The sequence below is a fragment of the Syngnathus floridae genome, unplaced genomic scaffold (genome assembly GCF_059516105.1).
Source record: "Syngnathus floridae isolate MCC-2025c unplaced genomic scaffold, RoL_Sflo_1.0 HiC_scaffold_129, whole genome shotgun sequence".
NCBI classification, from domain to species: Eukaryota; Metazoa; Chordata; class Actinopteri; order Syngnathiformes; family Syngnathidae; genus Syngnathus; species Syngnathus floridae.
Window position 1 is genome coordinate 1 of NW_028284155.1, and position 20,263 is coordinate 20,263.

The following is a 20,263-nucleotide window of genomic DNA, read 5'->3' on the forward strand; positions in this document are numbered from 1 at the left end:
AAGAGTGCAAAGTGCGGCTTGTGGCGGGAGAACCCCGCCAACGACTTCTGCTACCTGATCCACGACTTGCCCACCAAGACCTGGAAGGAGGCGCGAGACGAGTGCGCCCGCCGCAGAGGCAACCTGCTCGGCATCACCGATTTACAGGACCACAACTTCATACACGGTAGGTCGTCCTCGGTCTGCTTCGCTTTTTGGCGCAGCTGAAGTACTTAATGAAAGAATCCATCGAGAGACCACCGACTCACGTCAACATTTTGCCGAGTTTCTGTCATTCCAAAGGATAGACCAAAAATAAGCTTGTGACCCCCGCCAACAAGGACCCAACCCAGACATCACCATCACTTCATTTTAGTTAAGCGTTTTGGACTCGCATCTGTAAGATGCTTCAACCTTGTGTTCTCTATTTACCTTTGACCCAAAGGGGTTCCGGGAAGCGGTTCCTCTTTGTGGTTGGACGCCAGCGACACCAATGTTGAAGTCGGCAGCAAGCAGTCTGACGAATCCTCACCGAGTTCCGTCCTTCTGGGCGCAAGTGGGTCTAAAACCTGGCCGATGTATGAAGGAACGAAGGAGCGCTGAGCATCTGTGGTCTCTTTCAAGGTAACCCTGGTGACCCCCCCGGCCGACGCTGCAACTCCTTACATCATGGCAAGGGCGACATGGAAGTTGTCGATTGTGAGAAGAAGAGCGGCTACGTCTGTAGGAGAAGAGGTAAGACGAGATGCTCGGTCGATTCTCCCCAACTTGCGTTATCAGCCGAGAGGACCAGAGTGGCAATTGTAAAGTTTGTGCTCTGATGTGAGTGGTGATGCAGGTGACGCAATTGGCTGAAACTGAATGACTTATTCTAGCAAAGAAGACAAAAACCGTTGCGTTATTACGTCAGAGTAATCCCAAAATGTTCCCTCAGGCATTCAAACATGTGAAATGACCAATGGGTGGCACGGCTTCGGCTCCAGCTGCTACAGGAAGATGGAGACCACCAACGGTTGGCTGGGGGCTCGTTACGACTGCGTCTGGGAGGGGGGCGACCTGGTCTCCATCACCTCGGAGGATGAGGAGAAGTTTGTGACGGAGCAAATGGGCGACAAGCCGTTCTGGATCGGACTCTCCAATCTGGTGAGACGGAAGCGCAAGTGGGCTTCCTACTGGTACTTGAGTGACAACCAGTATTGTTTTTGCCATGGCAGGACTGCAACGAGGTCTGGTGTCAGTTTTTTAAAGCGGGAGAAAAGAAGCTGACTTGGTCCGACACTGCTATGACGCCGACCTACGCTAACTGGACCTCGAGTCAAGACGGAAGGTAGGAAGGTCACCTCTTTGGGTCCTGTGTCGGGCAAGATGCACGGGGAGATTTTGGAACCCCTTTTTTAAATTGTGTGAGCATGCCATGAAGCACCTTTTTATACTTTTGATCAGAAAATGGAGAAAAAAAACGTAGCCCGTCTGTCGGATGTGTGTCTCGTTTCTCACGCTTTTTGCCGACAGCTCCAACGATGAATCTTGCACGTACGTCCGCCAAGGTGTGCACGTAGATAGTCAGCCTGGAAAATGGAGACATGGCTCGTGCGGATCCTCATTGGCGTACATGTGCGAGCGGCCGCTCGACGGTAAGTCTGCACGTTCTATTGATGTTGACGCTGAAAGGAGAAAAAAAATGCAATCACGTCGTCCCCCTGCAGCCTGCCCGTTAGGACGGCTGTGTTCCTACAAAGACTACGGATTCAGCTACAGTCGAGTGGAGAGTGAGTGGCAGTGACGCTTCTTTTCCACACCTGCCGTTGTGCTTCTGTAATCTATGTTTCTTGGCGGCTTTAGCTTCCTCCTGCGACACTGGCGACTTCCTGTACAGGGACTCTTGCTTTCACTTTGAGGGGATGAAGCGAACTTGGGAGGCTGCCGAGGTGTTCTGCAGAGAATGGAACGGTCACCTGGCCAGCGTCCACTCACTGGTTGAGGGCCAATTCTTGGCTGGTGAGCTTCAAGACAAACTGCCGATGCCAGCTATCGTCCCCTAGCGCGTCACAATGTCTGACACGATGCTCTTCTTGTGCTAAATTTCCTTCCTTCCTTTGATATCCTCAAGCTCACGCGCCATATGCAGGAGGAGTGCAATCCTGGGTGGGACTCAAGAAGAACAAGGACAACTTTGAGTGGAGCGACGCAACACCTACGGTAAGGGGAACGTTTAGAGCAGTCTACCAAAGTTGTCATTTGCTCAGACTGAAGGTGTCATATCGGAAGCCAAATTCTACAGAACAATGAAAGTTAGACTTTGGCAAGAATGATCACCATGTTACAAAAAGAGATAAACATTGAAGGTATTAATCAGCTGAAGCATTAACTGGAAGAAAATTGTCAAATGAATTCAAGTCATACTGTAGGAAAGGGTTGAGAAAATATCGATCAGTGGGAGGAAAAAAGGACTCATCATTTTGGAGGAAATGCGGTGGGAAGCGAGCCCAAACGCACCAAAGTCACACCTGGCGTGTCGTCGGCAGGGCAACATTGTGTGGGTGCCAAACGGGCCGAAAAGGCGTGGTGGCTGCTCTGCCTTGTCGCCGACTGGTCAACTTGAGGATTGGCCCTGCACCAAAAGTCAGCCATTCATCTGTAGAAAAGGTCAGAAAATGACGACCAATCATCTTGCACTTTTATATGCTCTCTCATAACCATCCCTCTTCCTTTCTTGCAGCTATGGTCCAAGAGTTTGTTCTTCCTCCGCCGGCAGGTGGGCGCCCCACCCGGCAGTCGACATGTGGTCTCTTGTTAGCGGTTTGCCCTCAGGTGACTTGACTCTCGCTTGCAGGCTGGAGTGCAAAGTGCGGTTGGTGGCTGGACCGATCCTCCGACGACTTCTGCTACCTGATCCAGCACAAGCCCACCAAGACGTGGCAGAAGGCGCGAGACGACTGCCTCCTCCGAGGAGGCGACCTGCTCAGCATCGCCGACTCAAATGAACAGACAGTCATACAAGGTAGGCTGTCCGTCCGTCCGTCAGGTTGCCGTCAGGGCTGTTGAATTCCCCCAACATGGGCAGAGCTCCAGACCTCACATGCATGCAATGAGCAGTCAGCGAGCCATCAGCGAGCAGAGCGCCAACGAGAATGTTTCAAACTCATTTTACCATTTACCTCCAAAGGTCTGTACACTTCTCTGTCGAGCGCTCCCTCTCTGTGGTTGGGCGTCAACAACGACATCACGAAAGACGGCAGCGAGTGGACTGACGGATCCCCGTTCGGTTACATGTTCATGGACAGAGGTGTGTCCCGAAACCCAACCGATGTTTGCCTGCGATGTTGCGGAGGAATGGAGCTGAGCATCTGTCGTCTCCTTCCAGATGACCCCGGTGACCTCTCTGGTGCATCCTGTCTTTCCTTACTCACAAGAAACGGCCGCTGGAAGTTTGACGATTGCCGCAAGAAAAGAGGCTACATCTGCAAGAAAAGAGGTAAGACGTGGCGACGCTCAGTGGATTCTCGCAACGTGCTGACTCGTGTCTTTGGCTTTTGTCTTCCAGGAATCCCGGCAAAGCCTCAGCAGCCTCTTATTGGTAAGTCTCTGAACGGTGACTTCAAACGATGCAAAACAAAAATGACATGACGATGCTTGTCTTTATTTTTACTTTACTTTCATAGCGTAAAGAATTCAGGCTGTAAGCGAATGAGGGTTATGCAAGATCAGCTCGCAATATAGTGACTATACCATGGGTGACTATTCTATTCGCTAAATAATCATCTGTAGCAGCCCGAGTTGAAAATTTCACTTAGATATGTATTATATAAATATATTTATGCGCGATGCAGAAAAATGTGACGTGAAGGGAATGCAGAAATCTGGTTTTCATCAAAGGTTGAAAAATGACCATGGGAACTTTGATGTTTCATCAGCTTTAACCCATCATGAGCCAACATGTGACACAGTCAACGGATGGAGTCCTCACGGCTCAAACTGTTACAAGAAGATGGAGACCCCGAACGGTTGGCTGGGGGCTCGTCACAACTGCCTCTGGGAGGGCGGCGACCTTGTCTCCATCACCTCTGAAGACGAGGAAATGTTTGTGATGGAGCAAATGGGCAACAAACCGTTCTGGATCGGACTCTCCAATCTGGTAAGTGCAGGCTGCTGTTGGCTGGCGACTGGTAGTTGAGATGGAACCGCGAGCAAGTGGCTGTTGGCTCACTATCGGTACACCATTGACAATGAGTTTGGACTCTGCAGAACTGCAACGAGACCTGGTGTCAGTTTTTTAAAGCGGGCGAAAAGAGTGTGACTTGGTCCTACACCAGTGTGACGCCGACCTACGCCAACTGGGACCCGCGTCAAGACCAGAGGTAAGAAGATCACCTCTTTGCATCCTGGGTCAGGTGGGATGCACGGTGATATTTTCAAATTGCTTTCTAAAAATTGCTTTTGGGGCTGAGTTTTCATCAGAAAAAAAGGGCAAAACCTCCAAATTGGCACGTTTGTCGGATGTGTCTCGCTTTTTCCGACTTTTCTCAACAGCTCCGATGATGAATCCTGCGCGTACGTCAACCAAGGTGTGCACGGAGACAGTCAGCCTAGCAAGTGGAGACGTGGCTCGTGCAGATCCTCATTGGCGTACATGTGCGAGCGGTCGCCCGACGGTAAGTCTGCACGTTTGACGTGAAAGGAGAAAAGTGCAACCATGTCGTCTTTCTGCAGACTGCCCGGACGGATGGCCGTGTTCCTACAAAGACTTGGGTTACACTTACAGTCGAGTGGAGAGTGAGTGGCAGCGACGCTTCTTTTGACACCAGCGCCATCTCGTGGTTTCCTAATTAGTTTCTTTTGGCTTTCAGCTTCCTACTGCGACTCTGGCGAGTTCCTGTACAAGGACTCTTGTTACCATTTTGAAGGGAGGAATGGAACTTGGCAAGCGGCTGAAGATTTCTGCAAGGAAAAGGGAGGTCTCTTGGCCAGCGTCCACTCACCGGTCGACAGACGATTTTTGGCTGGTGAGCGTCAAGACAAACTGACCAATCGTCCCGCCATGTTTCACAACATCGTCACAAGTGCTCGTTCTGCTTTCCTCAAGCTCACGTGCGAAAAGGATTTCAACCTTGGCTGGGACTCAAGAAAAGCTCAGCCAAATTTGAGTGGCTCGACGGATCATCTACAGTAAGTGACACGTTTGCAACGCGGGTCTAAAAAATGGTCACTTATGAAGCTGTCATGTTGGAAAGCAAAACATTAAAAAGTGTCGTTTTAGTAGACCGCAGTTGATTCAATAGAGAGGAGAAATCTGACAAGAATGGTCTTCCTGTTAAATAGATTTGAATTTGTTACAAGAAGTCCTTTAGTTTGATGGCTTAGAATTGTGATATATAAGAGAAAAAAAACCAATAAGATTTCACCATGCATTTCACAGGAAAACGTTTTTCAGAATAAAAATTAACAGTTTAGGGTTTGGAAAGCTTCAATCTGAAACTCAGGTTGGAATATCGCAACAATTTCTATTGGTTCCGGAAATGATGAGAATGGTGAGAAGAAAAACAGATTTGAACCAGTGAGGTGACTTTGAAGGAAATTTTGCGGGAAGCCATCTGAGCAATTGCAACGCCAAACACGCTGTATCCTCTGCAGGACAACGTCACAAAGAACCTTACTCAAAATTCAGATGACTGCGCAAAATTGAATGAGAATGGAGAAATTCAGCTTGAGGGTTGTACTGGCCTTCGTCCATCCATCTGTCAAAAAGGTCAGAAAGTCACAACCTCCCATTTGCCCTTTGTCTTCTCATTGCTCTCTCATATTTGACCCCTCTCGCCTCCTTGCAGGCAAGGCCAGAGCTTCTCTTCTGCTTCTTCCGGCGTCAGCATCAGCATCAGGTGGGCGTCCCACCCTGCAGCCCACATGCAGAATCTCGTTTGCCCTCAAGTGACTTGAGTCTTGCTTGCAGGCAAGAGTGCAAAGTGCGGCTGGTGGCGGGAGAACCCCGCCAACGACTTGTGCTACCTAATCAACTCCAAGCACACCAAGACCTGGAAGGAGGCGCGAGACGAGTGCACCCGCCTCAGAGGCAACCTGCTCGCCATCACCGACTCGAACGAACATACCTTCATACGAGGTAGGCCGTCCACAGTCTGCTGCGCTTTTTGGCGCGGCTGACGTGCTTGATGAAAGAATCCATGCAAGTCAAATCGAGAGACCACCGACTCACGTCAACATTTTGTCGAGTTTCTGTCATTCCAAAGAAAAGACCAAAAATAAGCTTGTGACCCCCACCAACTCGGACCCAACCCAGACGTCACCCACACTTTGTTTTAGTTAAGCATTTTGCACTTGCCTCTGTAAGATGCGTCAGTCAACCTTCTGTTCTGTATTCACCTTTGACCCAAAGGGCTTCTGCCAAGCGGTTCCTCTTTGTGGTTGGACGCCAGCGACATCATTGTTGAAGTTGGCAGCAAGCAGTCTGACGAATCCTCACCGAGTTCCGTCCTTTTGGGCGCAGGTGGGTCTAAAACCTGGCCGATGTATGAAGGAACAAAGGAGCGCTGAGCATCTGTGGTCTCCCTCCAGGTAACCCTGGTGACCCCCCCGGCCGACGATGCAACTCCTTACTCAGTGGCAAGGGCGGCATAGAGGTTGTCGATTGCGAGAAGAAGCGCGGCTACGTCTGCAAGAGAAGAGGTAAGACGAGATGCTCGGCCAATTCTCCACAATTTTTTGTCTCATGTGAGTCGATGCAGATGACGCATTTGCCTGAAACTGAGTGCGTAATCCCCAAATGTCTCCTCAGTCGTTCAGACATGTGAAAGGACCAAAGGGTGGCGACGCTTTGGCTCCAACTGCTACAAGAAGATGGAGACCACCAACGGTTGGCTGGGGGCTCGTTACGACTGCGTCTGGGAGGGCGGCGACCTGGTCTCCATCACCTCGACACACGAGGAAAGCTTTGTGAAGGAGCAAATGGGCGACAAGCCGTTCTGGATCGGACGTTCCAATCTGGTGAGACGAAAGCGGTAGAATACGTTGACTTTCCACTGGTACCTAACCGTCACCTGCGATTGGTTTCGGCAGAACTGCGACGTGGCCTGGTGTCAGTTTTTTGAAGCAGGAGAAAAAAGACTGTCTTTGTCCGACACCGGCGTGACGCCGACCTACGCCAACTGGGACTCGCGTCAAGATAGAAGGTAAGAAGGTCACCTCTTTGCGTCCTTTTGTTGTCAGGCGGAACACACAGCGAGATTATGGATCCCATCTGCGAATTTTGAGAGTATTGATGAGAAAGGAGGAAAAGCCTCCAAATTGGCACGTTTGTCGCATGTGTGTCTCCTTTTTCCCGACCTTTTTCAACAGCTCCAACAATGAATCCTGCGCGTACGTCAACCAAGGTGTGCACGTAGAGAGTCAGCCTGGAAAGTGGAGACATGGCTCGTGCGGATCCTCATTGGCGTACATGTGCGAGCGGCCGCTCGACGGTAAGTCTGCCCGTCCGTTGTGACGTTAACGCTCAAAGGAGAAAAACTTGCAATCACGTCGTCCCCCTGCAGCCTGCCCGGACGGACGGCTGTGTTCCTACAAAGACTACGCATTCGGCTACAATCGAGTGGAGAGTGAGTGGCAGCGAGGCTTTTTTTTCCACACCTGCAACGTCTTGTTGTGGATTTGTAATCCATGTTTTTTTGGTGGCTTCAGCTTCCTACTGCGGCACTGGCGACTTCCTGTACAGGGACTCTTGCTATCACTTTGAAGGGATGAAGCGAACTTGGGAGGCAGCCGAGAAGTTCTGCAGAGAATGGAACGGTCACCTGGCCAGCGTCCAATCACTGGTTGATAGCCAATTCTTGGCCGGTGAGCGCCAAGACCAACTGCCGATACCAGCAATCGTCATCTAGCACTTCACAAAATTTGAATGCTCTTCTTGTGCTAAATTTCCTCGCTTCTCTGATATCTTCAAGCTCATGCGCCAGATGTAGGAGGATTGCAAGCTTGGGTGGGACTCAAGAAGAACAAGAACAACTTTGAGTGGAGCGACGCAACGCCTACAGTAAATGAAACATTTAGAGCAGTCTACAAACGTTGTCATTTGCCCTGAATGAAGGTGTCATATCGGAGGGCAAAGGTTCCACCAAACACGCAAGTTACACCAAATGCGGCAAAGTCATGTTCGGCGTGTCGTCCGCAGGGCAACATTGCGTGGGTGCCAAACGGGCCGACAGGACGTGGTGATTGCTGTGCACTGTCGCCAACTGGACAAGTTGAGGACTGGCCCTGCACCAATATTCGGCCATTCATTTGTAAAAAAGGTCCGAAAATGAAGAGCACTCACCTTGCACTTCCATGTGCTCCCTCTATCTAAGAGTGCTAATGACTCCTCTCTTTTCCTTGCAGCCAAGGTCCAAGAGTTTGTTCTTCCTCCGCCGGCAGGTGGGCGTCCCACCCAGCAGTCGACACGTGGTCTCTTGTCACCGGTTTGCCCTCAAATGACTTGAGTCTCGCTTGCAGGCTGGAGTGCAAAGTGCGGCTGGTGGCCGGACCGATCCTCCGACGACTTCTGCTACCTGATCCAGCACAGGCCCACCAAGACGTGGCAGAAGGCGCGAGACGACTGCCTCCGCCGCGGAGGCGACCTGCTCAGCATTGCCGACTCACGCGAACAGGCCTTCATACAAAGTAGGCTGTCTGTCTGTCCGGTCGCAATCAGGGCTGTTGAATTCCCCCAACATGGGCAGAGCTCCAGACCTCACATGCATGCATTTGGTTTCCTTGGACAACCGCTAATATACTGGAATATACGATAGTGCGTTCCACCAATGAGCAGTCAGCGAGCCATCAGCGAGCAGAGCGCCAACGAGAATGTTTCAAACACATTTTACCATTTACCTCCAAAGGTCTGTACACTTCGCTGTCGAGCGCCCCCTCTCTGTGGTTGGGGGCCAACAACAAGATCATGAAAGACGGCAGCGAGTGGACTGACGGATCCCCGTTCGGTTACATGTTCATGGACAGAGGTGTGTCCAAAACCCAATTGATGTTTGCCTGCGATGTTGCGGAGGAATGGAACTGAGCATCTGTCGTCTCCTTACAGATGACCCCGGTGACCTCTTTGGAGCATCCTGTCTTTCCTTACTAACAAGCAACGGCCGCTGGAAGTTTGCCGATTGCAGGAAGAAAAGGGGCTACATCTGCAAGAAAAGAGGTAAGACGTGGCGACGCTCAGTGGATTCTCACAGCATGCTGACTCGTGTCTTTGGCTTTTGTCTACCAGGAATCCCGGCAAAGCCTCAGCAGCCTCTTCATGGTAAGTCTCTGAACGGTGACTTCAAACGATGCAAAACAAAAATGACATGACGATGCTTGTCTTTATTTTTACTTTACTTTCATAGCGTAAAGAATTCAGCCTGTAAGCTAATGAGGGTTATGCAAGATCAGCTCGCAGTATAGTGACCATACCATTGGTGACTATTCTATTCGCTAAATAATCATGTGTAGCAGCCCGAGTTGAAAATTGCATTAAGATATGTATTATGTAAATATATTTATGCGCGATGCAGAAAAATGTGACATGCAGGGAATGCAGAAATGTGTGTGTGTGTGTGTGTGTGTGTGTGTGTGTGTGTGTGTGTGTGTGTGTGTGTGTGTGGGGTGGGGGTGTGTATAACCTCCAACCTTCTTCTGGAGACACCCCCCTGGGTGAAACCGTCTAGAACCACCTGTGCTTTGGGGAGTAACCCTGCTCATTTGACACGAGTGATCAAAGGTGATTTTAATGGCCCAATATTTTGGATGTTGTTTAAGAAGAATATGTTTGCCAATGTCCTGAGTTGAATGCACTTTTTCATCGGGGTGGCCGAGGGGGGCCCTGCATCAGCTGGGGTGGCCTTATGACAACCAGGGATGCGGGGGTTGATGGTCAAGTGTACAGTCCTACTCATTTACAAAATGGAATTGTTCTATTCGACAACATTTACTTGTACAAGATAAAATGTGCAAAGCATCACCTGAATTCTTTAGAAAATACTCGCATGCTCGAGAAGGCTCCGTTGCTTTGGAGCGCCTCTGCGTGTGTGTGGGCGGAGGTGAGGGGCACAGAGCAGCGGGGCGCCTATCAGTGCAGCGCCTCTGTTAATGATCACACGTGAACAGACAGCTGTTAAATAAATGCATAAAATAGCAATTCAAAGTAACTTTTTTCCTGTCGCTTTGGAGGTCCTTTTGTTGCAGCGCCCCATACGCTGCATGTAGTGCATTTTCCCCACTGAGATTTTGCCAAAAGCAAAAACAAATGAGAGCATAATTTCAGCCAGTTTTTTTTCAATGTTTTTTTTTTCCTCTTAAATGTTGACGAGCTAGCCCATTGCGCTGATGGAATAGTGATGCGTTACAAATGTACAACTGGGCATGAGCTCTTTCTTGTGTAACTACCTGGAAAAAAAAAAAAGGGAGCTCCAATTGTTCTGTAGCTGTATTAAAAAAGACGTCTTCCTTTGCATAGATTGCAAACGTATATTTTGGTGATGAATGAAAATAAAAAAAGTTGAATGTGGACTCTTGACCTGTAGCGCCATCCTGTGGGCTGCACATGAGCAAAAAAAAAAACACCACCAACAACACATTTTTCTCTGTCCGAGGGGCAGAATGACAGAAGTGGACTGAATTTCCTCCGTTTTTTGACATGTGCAACAGTCCATGAAATCATTCAGCATCCTGAAGCTGGTTAATGAATGTCACGTTTAAAAATGTGCCTTGTTGATTTTTTTTGTGACTCTATTATTTTAGGCTAATAGCCCTAAATGCCCAAGTCCTTTGTAAGTCGTGTCAATTGTGGATTGTCAGTCATGCAGGTGACGCAATTTGGCTGAATTAGGTGGCGTGCATTCTTGCTTGTTTGCTGAATTAGTTCTTTTTACCAAAGGTTGGAAAATGACCATGGGAATTTTGATGTTTCTTCAGCTTTAACCCATCATGAGCCAACATGTGACACAGTCAACGGATGGAGTCCTCACGGCTCAAACTGTTACAAGAAGATGGAGACCCCGAACGGTTGGCTGGGGGCTCGTCACAACTGCCTCTGGGAGGGCGGCGACCTTGTCTCCATCACCTCTGAAGACGAGGAAATGTTTGTGATGGAGCAAATGGGCAACAAACCGTTCTGGATCGGACTCTCCAATCTGGTAAGTGCAGGCTGCTGTTGGCTGGCGACTGGTAGTTGAGATGGAACCGCGAGCAAGTGGCTGTTGGCTCACTATCGGTACACCATTGACAATGAGTTTGGACTCTGCAGAACTGCAACGAGACCTGGTGTCAGTTTTTTAAAGCGGGCGAAAAGAGTGTGACTTGGTCCTACACCAGTGTGACGCCGACCTACGCCAACTGGGACCCGCGTCAAGACCAGAGGTAAGAAGATCACCTCTTTGCATCCTGGGTCAGGTGGGATGCACGGTGATATTTTCAAATTGCTTTCTAAAAAAATGCTTTTGGGGGTGAGTTTTCATCAGAAAAAAAGGGCAAAACCTCCAAATTGGCACGTTTGTCGGATGTGTCTCGCTTTTTCCGACTTTTCTCAGCAGCTCCGACGATGAATCCTGCGTGTACGTCAACCAAGGTGTGCACGGAGACAGTCAGCCTAGCAAGTGGAGACGTGGCTCGTGCAGATCCTCATTGGCGTACATGTGCGAGCGGTCGCCCGACGGTAAGTCTGCACGTTTGACGTGAAAGGAGAAAAGTGCAACCATGTCATCTTTCTGCAGACTGCCCAGATGGATGGCCGTGTTCCTACAAAGACTTGGGTTACACTTACAGTCGAGTGGAGAGTGAGTGGAGCGACGCTTCTTCTGACACCCGCAGCCTCTCGTTGTCGTTTCCTAATGAGTTGCTTTTTCGTTTTACACCTACTCCGTCTCGTTGTGGTTTTCTAATGAGTTTATTTTGGCTTTCAGCTTCCTACTGTGACTCTAACGAGTTCCTGTACAAGGACTCTTGTTATCACTTTGAGGGGACGCCTAAAACTTGGCAAGCGGCTGAAGATTTCTGCAAGGAAAAGAGAGGTCTCTTGGCCAGCATCCCCTCACCGGTCGACAGACAATTTTTGGCTGGTGAGCGCCAAGACAAACTGACCAATCGTCCCGCCATGTTTTCTCGACATCGTCACAATTGCTCGTTCTGCTTTCCTCAAGCTCACGTGCGAGAAGGATCTCAACCTTGGCTGGGACTCAAGAAAAGAACATTTGAGTGGTTCGACGGATCATCTACAGTAAGTGACACATTTGCAACGCAGGTCTAAAAAATTGTCACTCATGAAGCTGTCATGTTGGAAAGCAAAACATTAAAAACTGTCATTTTAGTAGAGCACAGTTGATTCAATAGAGAGGAGAAATCTGACAAGAATGGTCTTCCTGTTAAATAGATTTGAATTTGTTACAAGAAGTCAAAAATGTCCTTTAGTTTGATGGCTTAGAATTGTGATATATAAGAGAAAAAAAAACAATAAGATTTCACCATGCATTTCACAGGAAAACGTTTTTCAGAATAAAAATTAACAGTTTAGGGTTTGGAAAGCTTCAATCTGAAACTCAGGTTGGAGTATCGCAACAATTTCTATTGGTTCCGGAAATGATGAGAATGTTAAGAAGAAAAACAGATTTGAACCAGTGAGGTGCCTTTGAAGGAAATTTCGCGGGAAGCCATCTGAGCAATTGCAACACCAAACACGCTGTATCCTCTGCAGGACAACGTCACAAAGAACCTCATTCAAAATTCAGATGACTGCGCAAAATTGAATGAGAATGGAGAAATTCAGCTTGAGGGCTGTACTGGCCTTCGTCCATCCATCTGTCAAAAAGGTCAGAAAGTCACAACCTCCCATTTGCCCTTTGTCTTCTCATTGCTCTCTCATATTTGACCCCTCTCGCATCCTTGCAGGCAAGGCCAGAGCTTCTCTTCCGCTTCTTCCGGCGTCGGCATCAGCATCAGGTGGGCGTCCCAGCCTGCAGCCCACTTGCAGAATCTTGTTTGGCCTCAAGTGACTTGAGTCTCGCTTGCAGGCAAGAGTGCAAAGTGCGGCTGGTGGCGGGAGAACCCCGCCAACGACTTGTGCTACTTGATCCACGACATGGCCAACAAGACCTGGAAGGAGGCGCGAGACAAGTGCACCCGCCTCAGAGGCAACCTGCTCGCCATCACCGACTCGAACGAACATACCTTCATACGAGGTAGGCCGTCTACAGTCTGCTGCGCTTTTTGCCGAGTTTCTGTCATTCCAAAGAAAAGACCAAAAATAAGCTTGTGACCCCCACCAACCCAGACTTCACCCACACTTTGTTTTAGTTAAGCATTTTGCACTTGCCTCTGTAAGATGCGTCAGTCAACCTTCTGTTCTGTATTCACCTTTGACCCAAAGGGCTTCTGCCAAGCGGTTCCTCTTTGTGGTTGGACGCCAGCGACATCATTGTTGAAGTTGGCAGCAAGCAGTCTGACGAATCCTCACCGAGTTCCGTCCTTTTGGGCGCAGGTGGGTCTAAAACCTGGCCGATGTATGAAGGAACAAAGGAGCGCTGAGCATCTGTGGTCTCCCTCCAGGTAACCCTGGTGACCCCCCCGGCCGACGATGCAACTCCTTACTCAGTGGCAAGGGCGGCATAGAGGTTGTCGATTGCGAGAAGAAGCGCGGCTACGTCTGCAAGAGAAGAGGTAAGACGAGATGCTCGGCCAATTCTCCACAATTTTTTGTCTCATGTGAGTCGATGCAGATGACGCATTTGCCTGAAACTGAGTGCGTAATCCCCAAATGTCTCCTCAGTCGTTCAGACATGTGAAAGGACCAAAGGGTGGCGACGCTTTGGCTCCAACTGCTACAAGAAGATGGAGACCACCAACGGTTGGCTGGGGGCTCGTTACGACTGCGTCTGGGAGGGCGGCGACCTGGTCTCCATCACCTCGACACACGAGGAAAGCTTTGTGAAGGAGCAAATGGGCGACAAGCCGTTCTGGATCGGACGTTCCAATCTGGTGAGACGAAAGCGGTAGAATACGTTGACTTTCCACTGGTACCTAACCGTCACCTGCGATTGGTTTCGGCAGAACTGCGACGTGGCCTGGTGTCAGTTTTTTGAAGCAGGAGAAAAAAGACTGTCTTTGTCCGACACCGGCGTGACGCCGACCTACGCCAACTGGGACTCGCGTCAAGATAGAAGGTAAGAAGGTCACCTCTTTGCGTCCTTTTGGTGTCAGGCGGAACACACAGCGAGATTATGGATCCCATCTGCGAATTTTGAGAGTATTGATGAGAAAGGAGGAAAAGCCTCCAAATTGGCACGTTTGTCGCATGTGTGTCTCCTTTTTCCCGACCTTTTTCAACAGCTCCAACAATGAATCCTGCGCGTACGTCAACCAAGGTGTGCACGTAGAGAGTCAGCCTGGAAAGTGGAGACATGGCTCGTGCGGATCCTCATTGGCGTACATGTGCGAGCGGCCGCTCGACGGTAAGTCTGCCCGTCCGTTGTGACGTTAACGCTCAAAGGAGAAAAACTTGCAATCACGTCGTCCCCCTGCAGCCTGCCCGGACGGACGGCTGTGTTCCTACAAAGACTACGCATTCGGCTACAATCGAGTGGAGAGTGAGTGGCAGCGAGGCTTTTTTTTCCACACCTGCAACGTCTTGTTGTGGATTTGTAATCCATGTTTTTTTGGTGGCTTCAGCTTCCTACTGCGGCACTGGCGACTTCCTGTACAGGGACTCTTGCTATCACTTTGAAGGGATGAAGCGAACTTGGGAGGCAGCCGAGAAGTTCTGCAGAGAATGGAACGGTCACCTGGCCAGCGTCCAATCACTGGTTGATAGCCAATTCTTGGCCGGTGAGCGCCAAGACCAACTGCCGATACCAGCAATCGTCATCTAGCACTTCACAAAATTTGAATGCTCTTCTTGTGCTAAATTTCCTCGCTTCTCTGATATCTTCAAGCTCATGCGCCAGATGTAGGAGGATTGCAAGCTTGGGTGGGACTCAAGAAGAACAAGAACAACTTTGAGTGGAGCGACGCAACGCCTACAGTAAATGAAACATTTAGAGCAGTCTACAAACGTTGTCATTTGCCCTGAATGAAGGTGTCATATCGGAGGGCAAAGGTTCCACCAAACACGCAAGTTACACCAAATGCGGCAAAGTCATGTTCGGCGTGTCGTCCGCAGGGCAACATTGCGTGGGTGCCAAACGGGCCGACAGGACGTGGTGATTGCTGTGCACTGTCGCCAACTGGACAAGTTGAGGACTGGCCCTGCACCAATATTCGGCCATTCATTTGTAAAAAAGGTCCGAAAATGAAGAGCACTCACCTTGCACTTCCATGTGCTCCCTCTATCTAAGAGTGCTAATGACTCCTCTCTTTTCCTTGCAGCCAAGGTCCAAGAGTTTGTTCTTCCTCCGCCGGCAGGTGGGCGTCCCACCCAGCAGTCGACACGTGGTCTCTTGTCACCGGTTTGCCCTCAAATGACTTGAGTCTCGCTTGCAGGCTGGAGTGCAAAGTGCGGCTGGTGGCCGGACCGATCCTCCGACGACTTCTGCTACCTGATCCAACGCAGACCCACCAAGACGTGGCAGAAGGCGCGAGACGACTGCCTCCGCCGCGGAGGCAACCTGCTCAGCATCGCCGACTCACGCGAACAGGCCTTCATACAAAGTAGGCTGTCTGTCTGTCCGGTCGCAATCAGAGGTGTTCAAATCCCCCAACACGGGCGGGGCTCCAGACGTCACCTGTGTTTGTTTCCGCTGACCACCTTTAACATTTACGCATTTAACATTTATTTCAAATCACGTGCCTCTTCATCGGTACAGCGTGGCCACCAATGAGCAGTTGGTCTATCTTTGCTCCCCCCTGCGAGCAGAGCGCCAACGAGAATGTTTCAAACTCTTGTTGCACATTTTACCATTCACCTCCAAAGGTCTGTACACTTTTCTGCCGAGCTCTCCCTCTCTGTGGTTGGGCGCCAACAACAACATCACGAAAGACGGCAGCGAATGGACTGACGGATCCCCGTTTCGTTACGTGGTCATGGACGGAGGTGGGTCAAAAACCTAACCAATGTTTGTCTCCGATGTTGCGGAGGAACGGAGCTGAGCATCTGTGGTCTCCTTCCAGATGACCCCGGTGACCTCTCTGGCGCTTCCTGTCTTTCCTTACTCACAAGCAACGGCCGCTGGAAGTTTGATGATTGCAGGAAGAAGAGGGGCTATATCTGCAAGAAAAGAGGTAAGACGTGACGACGCTCAGACGATTCTCACAATGTGCTGATTCACATCTTTGGCTGTTTTCTCGCAGGAAACACGCCAAAACCTCCCCAGCCTCATGACGGTAAGTCGTCTTAAACAGTGGCTTCAAACAATCCTAGGCAAAAATGACCTGACAATGCTTTTTCAGGCTTGAAGGAGATCCTTGTCTGCAACAACCATTCTGCTGACCTTGTATGTGAGAGTGAGGGTCAGAAGCAAGGTCGCATCAGCATCCAGTCCGCCTTTTACGGTCGGCGGAGTGACGACATTTGCTTGCTGGACAGCGACTCATACGACGACGGTAAGACCTGAGAAGCCACCATTTTGATGCCGCCAATTAAGGCATTTATCCACCTACCTCTGAAGGCTCATTCAGTAATGTTTTGCTTGGTCTCCTCCTGGAAGTCTCCAAAGAACTTTGGCATGCTGTCGAACGTAATGAAAATGAACCAAAGCTTACAAACCGCTCAGACGCCGGAATGAGTCTATATGCAGAAACGTGCTAGTTTTGTTCGACTTTGTCTTGCTGAACTCATTCAGGTGCATCAATGCTCATCAGGCCCACTCAGACTCAGTGGTGTGTTGTAACTTGCAGAGTATTGCGGAGTGGAAGGCATCCTCCCTCGCTACAGGAAAATGTGCAACGGCCAGCAAAAATGCCGCATTGAGCTTTTGGAGGACGATTCCTGCCCTGCCACCTCCAAATATCTGGAGATGGTCTATAGCTGTGAACACAAAGGTGGGCTTTGCGTCTCGTGATCTTCTGCTCTGCAATCCCAAGAAATAATGCAAGGAGTCCCACAAGAGGATAGATGGCGAGATTTGTATTTTAATTGGCCTTGAAGCATCTGTTCCAAATGAAAATGACTTTTGGCTGTCCTCAGTATGTCTTGACAGTCTGGGCATTGCGGACGGGAGCCTCGCAGACTCTCTCTTCCAAGCCTCCTCCTCGATGGAAGACGCCACCCCAGAAAAAGCCCGCCTCAATGGAGAGTCCTGCTGGAAGCCGTCAAAAGATCGTACGCAGAAAAATGACAGCTTGGCACTGTGGTCTCCTGAGCGTTCTAATGTCTTGTCCCCTCCAGCCGTCGGCAGCTGGATCCAGGTGAACCTCGGTTACATGAGAAAGGTGACGGGGATCGTGACCCAGGGGTGTGATAGCGATAATACTCGCTCCTGGGACATCCAACTTGAGATGAAGGTGAGCGTTAATCGGAGGAAATGGACAAAACACCCAGGCGGGAAGGTGAGTGCAGGGACAATCGAGTCGACCTCAACCTCACCCTCCAAAATTGTCACAACAAACAAGCAAACATCCTATTTGTAGTTCATCGGTGGTGGAACTCATCTGCTTGAGACGCCGGCATTTGCTAAGTATGTCCGCATCCTGCCGCTGGAGAGTCGTCCAGAATTTGGCCTCCGCTTTGACATCTTGGGATGCGCGCATGACGGTGAGCAACACAATCTACTGCTTTGCTTGCCGAAAACAACAAGGCCAAAACACGCGATGATCCCGCCTTATGTCCGACAGATGCGATGACCTGTGCCAGACAGTTCAACAGCCTCCACTTCACCGATTCGATGACGTGAGTCACACTTGACACAATGTTTCATGACGATGACCGCCTGTCGTCAATTTCACAACATGTGTGTCTTCTGCAGGTTCTACTGTCCACCTGGGTGTGCCAAAGACAAACACTTTGTCTCTGGAACATTGGTCTACTCAAAGGTACATGATTACCTCACCCACCAGTCGAGTTCTTGTCTGTGACTGCAACTTTGTGTAAATGCAGGACTCGCACATCTGCGCGGCTGCTATTCACGCTGGCGTCATTCAGAACGACATCGGAGGAGATTGTATTGTGATGCGAGCTCCCAAACAGCCAGTCTACATGGGCTCCACTGGGAACGGGATCATCTCCAGACTGTGAGTGACCAACTTTCACGGAAAAGTCCCATAAAGAGCCACCAGCTAATTATCACTTTACTATTTGCAGTTCGGACGACCCGCTGGGTGATTCTTATACGTTTGCAGATGGAGGTGAGTTCAAAAAATGTTTCTTTATGTCACGTCAACTGTTGATGACAAGGAAAACTCACACGATGTCTCGCCTGCAGAGCCCAGATGCTCGGCACCTGACTGGGAGGAGTTTGCGGGTTTCTGCTACAAATTCTTTGAAGACGTCAAGAACTGGGATGATGCTCAACGGGTCTGCCGTGGTTTTGGTGCCGAACTGATGTCCATTTGCTCCAAAGTGGAGCAGGCGTGGGTTAAAAGTGCCTCAGAGTTTGGTACGTATCCCAACGATTGATTGATTAATTAACAATCTCTGTAGAACGACCGGATGGGTGGAATATCTGAGAACCAGATGAGAGCTTTGTTCTCATCCGTCCTCCGCAGAAACCAGCGATATGTGGACCGGACTGAATGACCTGGTGCTTCCCGGCATGTTTGTGTGGTCGGACCGCCACAAGGTGACCTTCACCCACTGGGCCGCAGGAGAACCCTACCAGCGTGTCGGCCTCGGCAAGCACTGCGTGGCTCAGTTATGGCAGGTGGGTGCTCCGTTGAGCATTTGGAAGAATACCTTTGCGTTCCACTGAAACTGATGGTTTTCTTTCAGACTGGAAAATGGAAGCTAATGTCTTGCGCCCAAGTGAACAGCTTCATGTGCAAGATGCCCAAAGTGCACTTTCCAAAGACCTCATCGAAGCCACAGGTGGCACAGTAGAGTCCGCCTGCCAACAGCAGGATGCCCGTGGAGAAAATCTACAACGGTGCGCCCCAAGGAAGTCATCAAAGAAGAAGAGCAACTTTTAATCCCTTTCCTACTCTACTCAGTAACTATAAATAGTATCAAAATTGCAATCTGAACACCTCTGCATACCTTTGTAATTCATACAGTAGCTGCATTTAGCTTCGCTGTTATTAGCCAACTAGATGTCGTGTCCTGATGAAATGTGAACAAGCATGCTATGTTCACTAACACTCGACTCTACTTGGTCTACTTTGTCTTTTCTTTTTTTTGCACGCTTGACAACTTTGACTGCCTTTTCGTAAAGAGTTACTCACTGAAAGAACAATACACATTGTACAGAAGTCTCAGTGCTTTTAAAGAGCCCAATCGTAAGAACGTGACAGGCAAGAATACTCTTGGAGCTGGAATGAAAGTCCAAAGTCGGTTACTGGTATTGTTCTTTGTTTCGTTTTATATTCATGTCGTGTTGTGTTGTCTTGTCGTAATCGCCCTTAGAAAAGGGTGCCCGACTCGACAGCCTTTTGTTTAATTCTGGTTAAAAAAAAAAAATTATATTTTATGATTACAAATAATGAATTGTGAATCAACAGTGAGCTATGTTACTGCCAATGATGTCTGCAATTGTAGACTAATTCAGTATTTTCCATCAGCATTTTTGATAACTGATGGCAGTTTTTTACTCGATCGCTGCTGTCAGAAAAATTGTGTTTTTCACTGTTGTTGTTTCTACGGTATGTTACAAAATCTACAATTCATGTATTATTGGATTTTTGATTACTGATTGCAGAAGTGACTTAATCACTGCTGTCAGAAAAATGTTGGTTTTCACAGTCATTTGATTTTTCTTAATTTCAAAATAAAAGAAACTGATTACGATTCGGGTTTTTTTTTCTACATTTTTTGACTGATTCAAACCATGCCAGCTAAACTGTTCACTTTACCCCGAACACAAATTCTCGCTAAATTTAAAAACAAAAGGCAAATATTTTAGATGATCTCTCAATGAATTGGGTTGAATTAAATTTGGTTGAATTAAACACTTGTGCACCCCTGTCTGGGACTGTTAACAAATCAGATGAAATAGGTAGAATTTGAAAATAGTCCTACATATTTGAAACACTCTGACATCAGAGGCTGTTTAACAAAACAAATACTCAACAAGCACCTATTCACACAACTTGGAAACATTTGTATTCCCGTGGCCTCTAGGAAAAAGAAAAAACAAGAAAATCATAAAATTGGTTCCTTCTGGCACTGACAAAAACACAC

General features: G+C 49.0%; 1 protein-coding gene across 2 annotated transcripts; it reads left to right on the forward strand.

Annotated features, from left to right (window-relative positions):
• The first annotated feature begins 17 nt into the window (after positions 1–17).
• LOC148377547 (uncharacterized) lies at positions 18–19,870 on the forward strand. Of its 2 annotated transcripts, none has more exons than XM_088368192.1 (73): positions 18–166; positions 425–535; positions 604–714; positions 914–1,122; positions 1,194–1,306; positions 1,492–1,613; positions 1,686–1,748; positions 1,822–1,977; positions 2,090–2,178; positions 2,505–2,625; positions 2,699–2,734; positions 2,813–2,980; positions 3,146–3,265; positions 3,344–3,454; positions 3,524–3,556; positions 3,894–4,114; positions 4,225–4,337; positions 4,510–4,631; positions 4,690–4,752; positions 4,827–4,982; positions 5,063–5,145; positions 5,611–5,725; positions 5,805–5,855; positions 5,927–6,094; positions 6,368–6,478; positions 6,547–6,657; positions 6,767–6,975; positions 7,048–7,160; positions 7,327–7,448; positions 7,521–7,583; positions 7,666–7,821; positions 7,929–8,017; positions 8,156–8,276; positions 8,362–8,397; positions 8,476–8,643; positions 8,862–8,981; positions 9,059–9,169; positions 9,239–9,271; positions 10,924–11,144; positions 11,255–11,367; positions 11,538–11,662; positions 11,721–11,783; positions 11,910–12,065; positions 12,147–12,223; positions 12,698–12,812; positions 12,892–12,942; positions 13,014–13,181; positions 13,370–13,480; positions 13,549–13,659; positions 13,769–13,977; positions 14,050–14,162; positions 14,329–14,450; positions 14,523–14,585; positions 14,668–14,823; positions 14,931–15,019; positions 15,158–15,278; positions 15,364–15,399; positions 15,478–15,645; positions 15,908–16,027; positions 16,105–16,215; positions 16,285–16,317; positions 16,384–16,536; positions 16,831–16,974; positions 17,120–17,254; positions 17,321–17,481; positions 17,563–17,686; positions 17,767–17,821; positions 17,898–17,964; positions 18,029–18,162; positions 18,233–18,276; positions 18,354–18,527; positions 18,637–18,791; positions 18,860–19,870. In XM_088368192.1, exons 3-73 carry the CDS (start codon positions 663–665, stop codon positions 18,965–18,967), a joined length of 8,154 nt encoding a protein of 2,717 aa, XP_088224318.1. In that variant the 5' UTR covers positions 18–166; positions 425–535; positions 604–662; the 3' UTR covers positions 18,968–19,870. The 2 variants fall into 2 exon arrangements, with proteins under 2 accessions (XP_088224318.1, XP_088224319.1); XM_088368193.1 differs by having other exon boundaries at positions 11,541–11,662.
• Positions 19,871–20,263: the final 393 nt, after the last annotated feature.

Coding starts and splice junctions, on each gene's coding strand:
- LOC148377547 (XM_088368192.1), top strand. CDS start 663: ATGGAAGTTGTCGATTGTGAGAAGAAGAGCGGCTACGTCTGTAGGAGA. Junction 1,614..1,685: donor GTGCGAGCGGCCGCTCGACG/GTAAGTCTGCAC, acceptor GTCCCCCTGCAG/CCTGCCCGTTAGGACGGCTG. Junction 16,028..16,104: donor TTACGTGGTCATGGACGGAG/GTGGGTCAAAAA, acceptor GTCTCCTTCCAG/ATGACCCCGGTGACCTCTCT.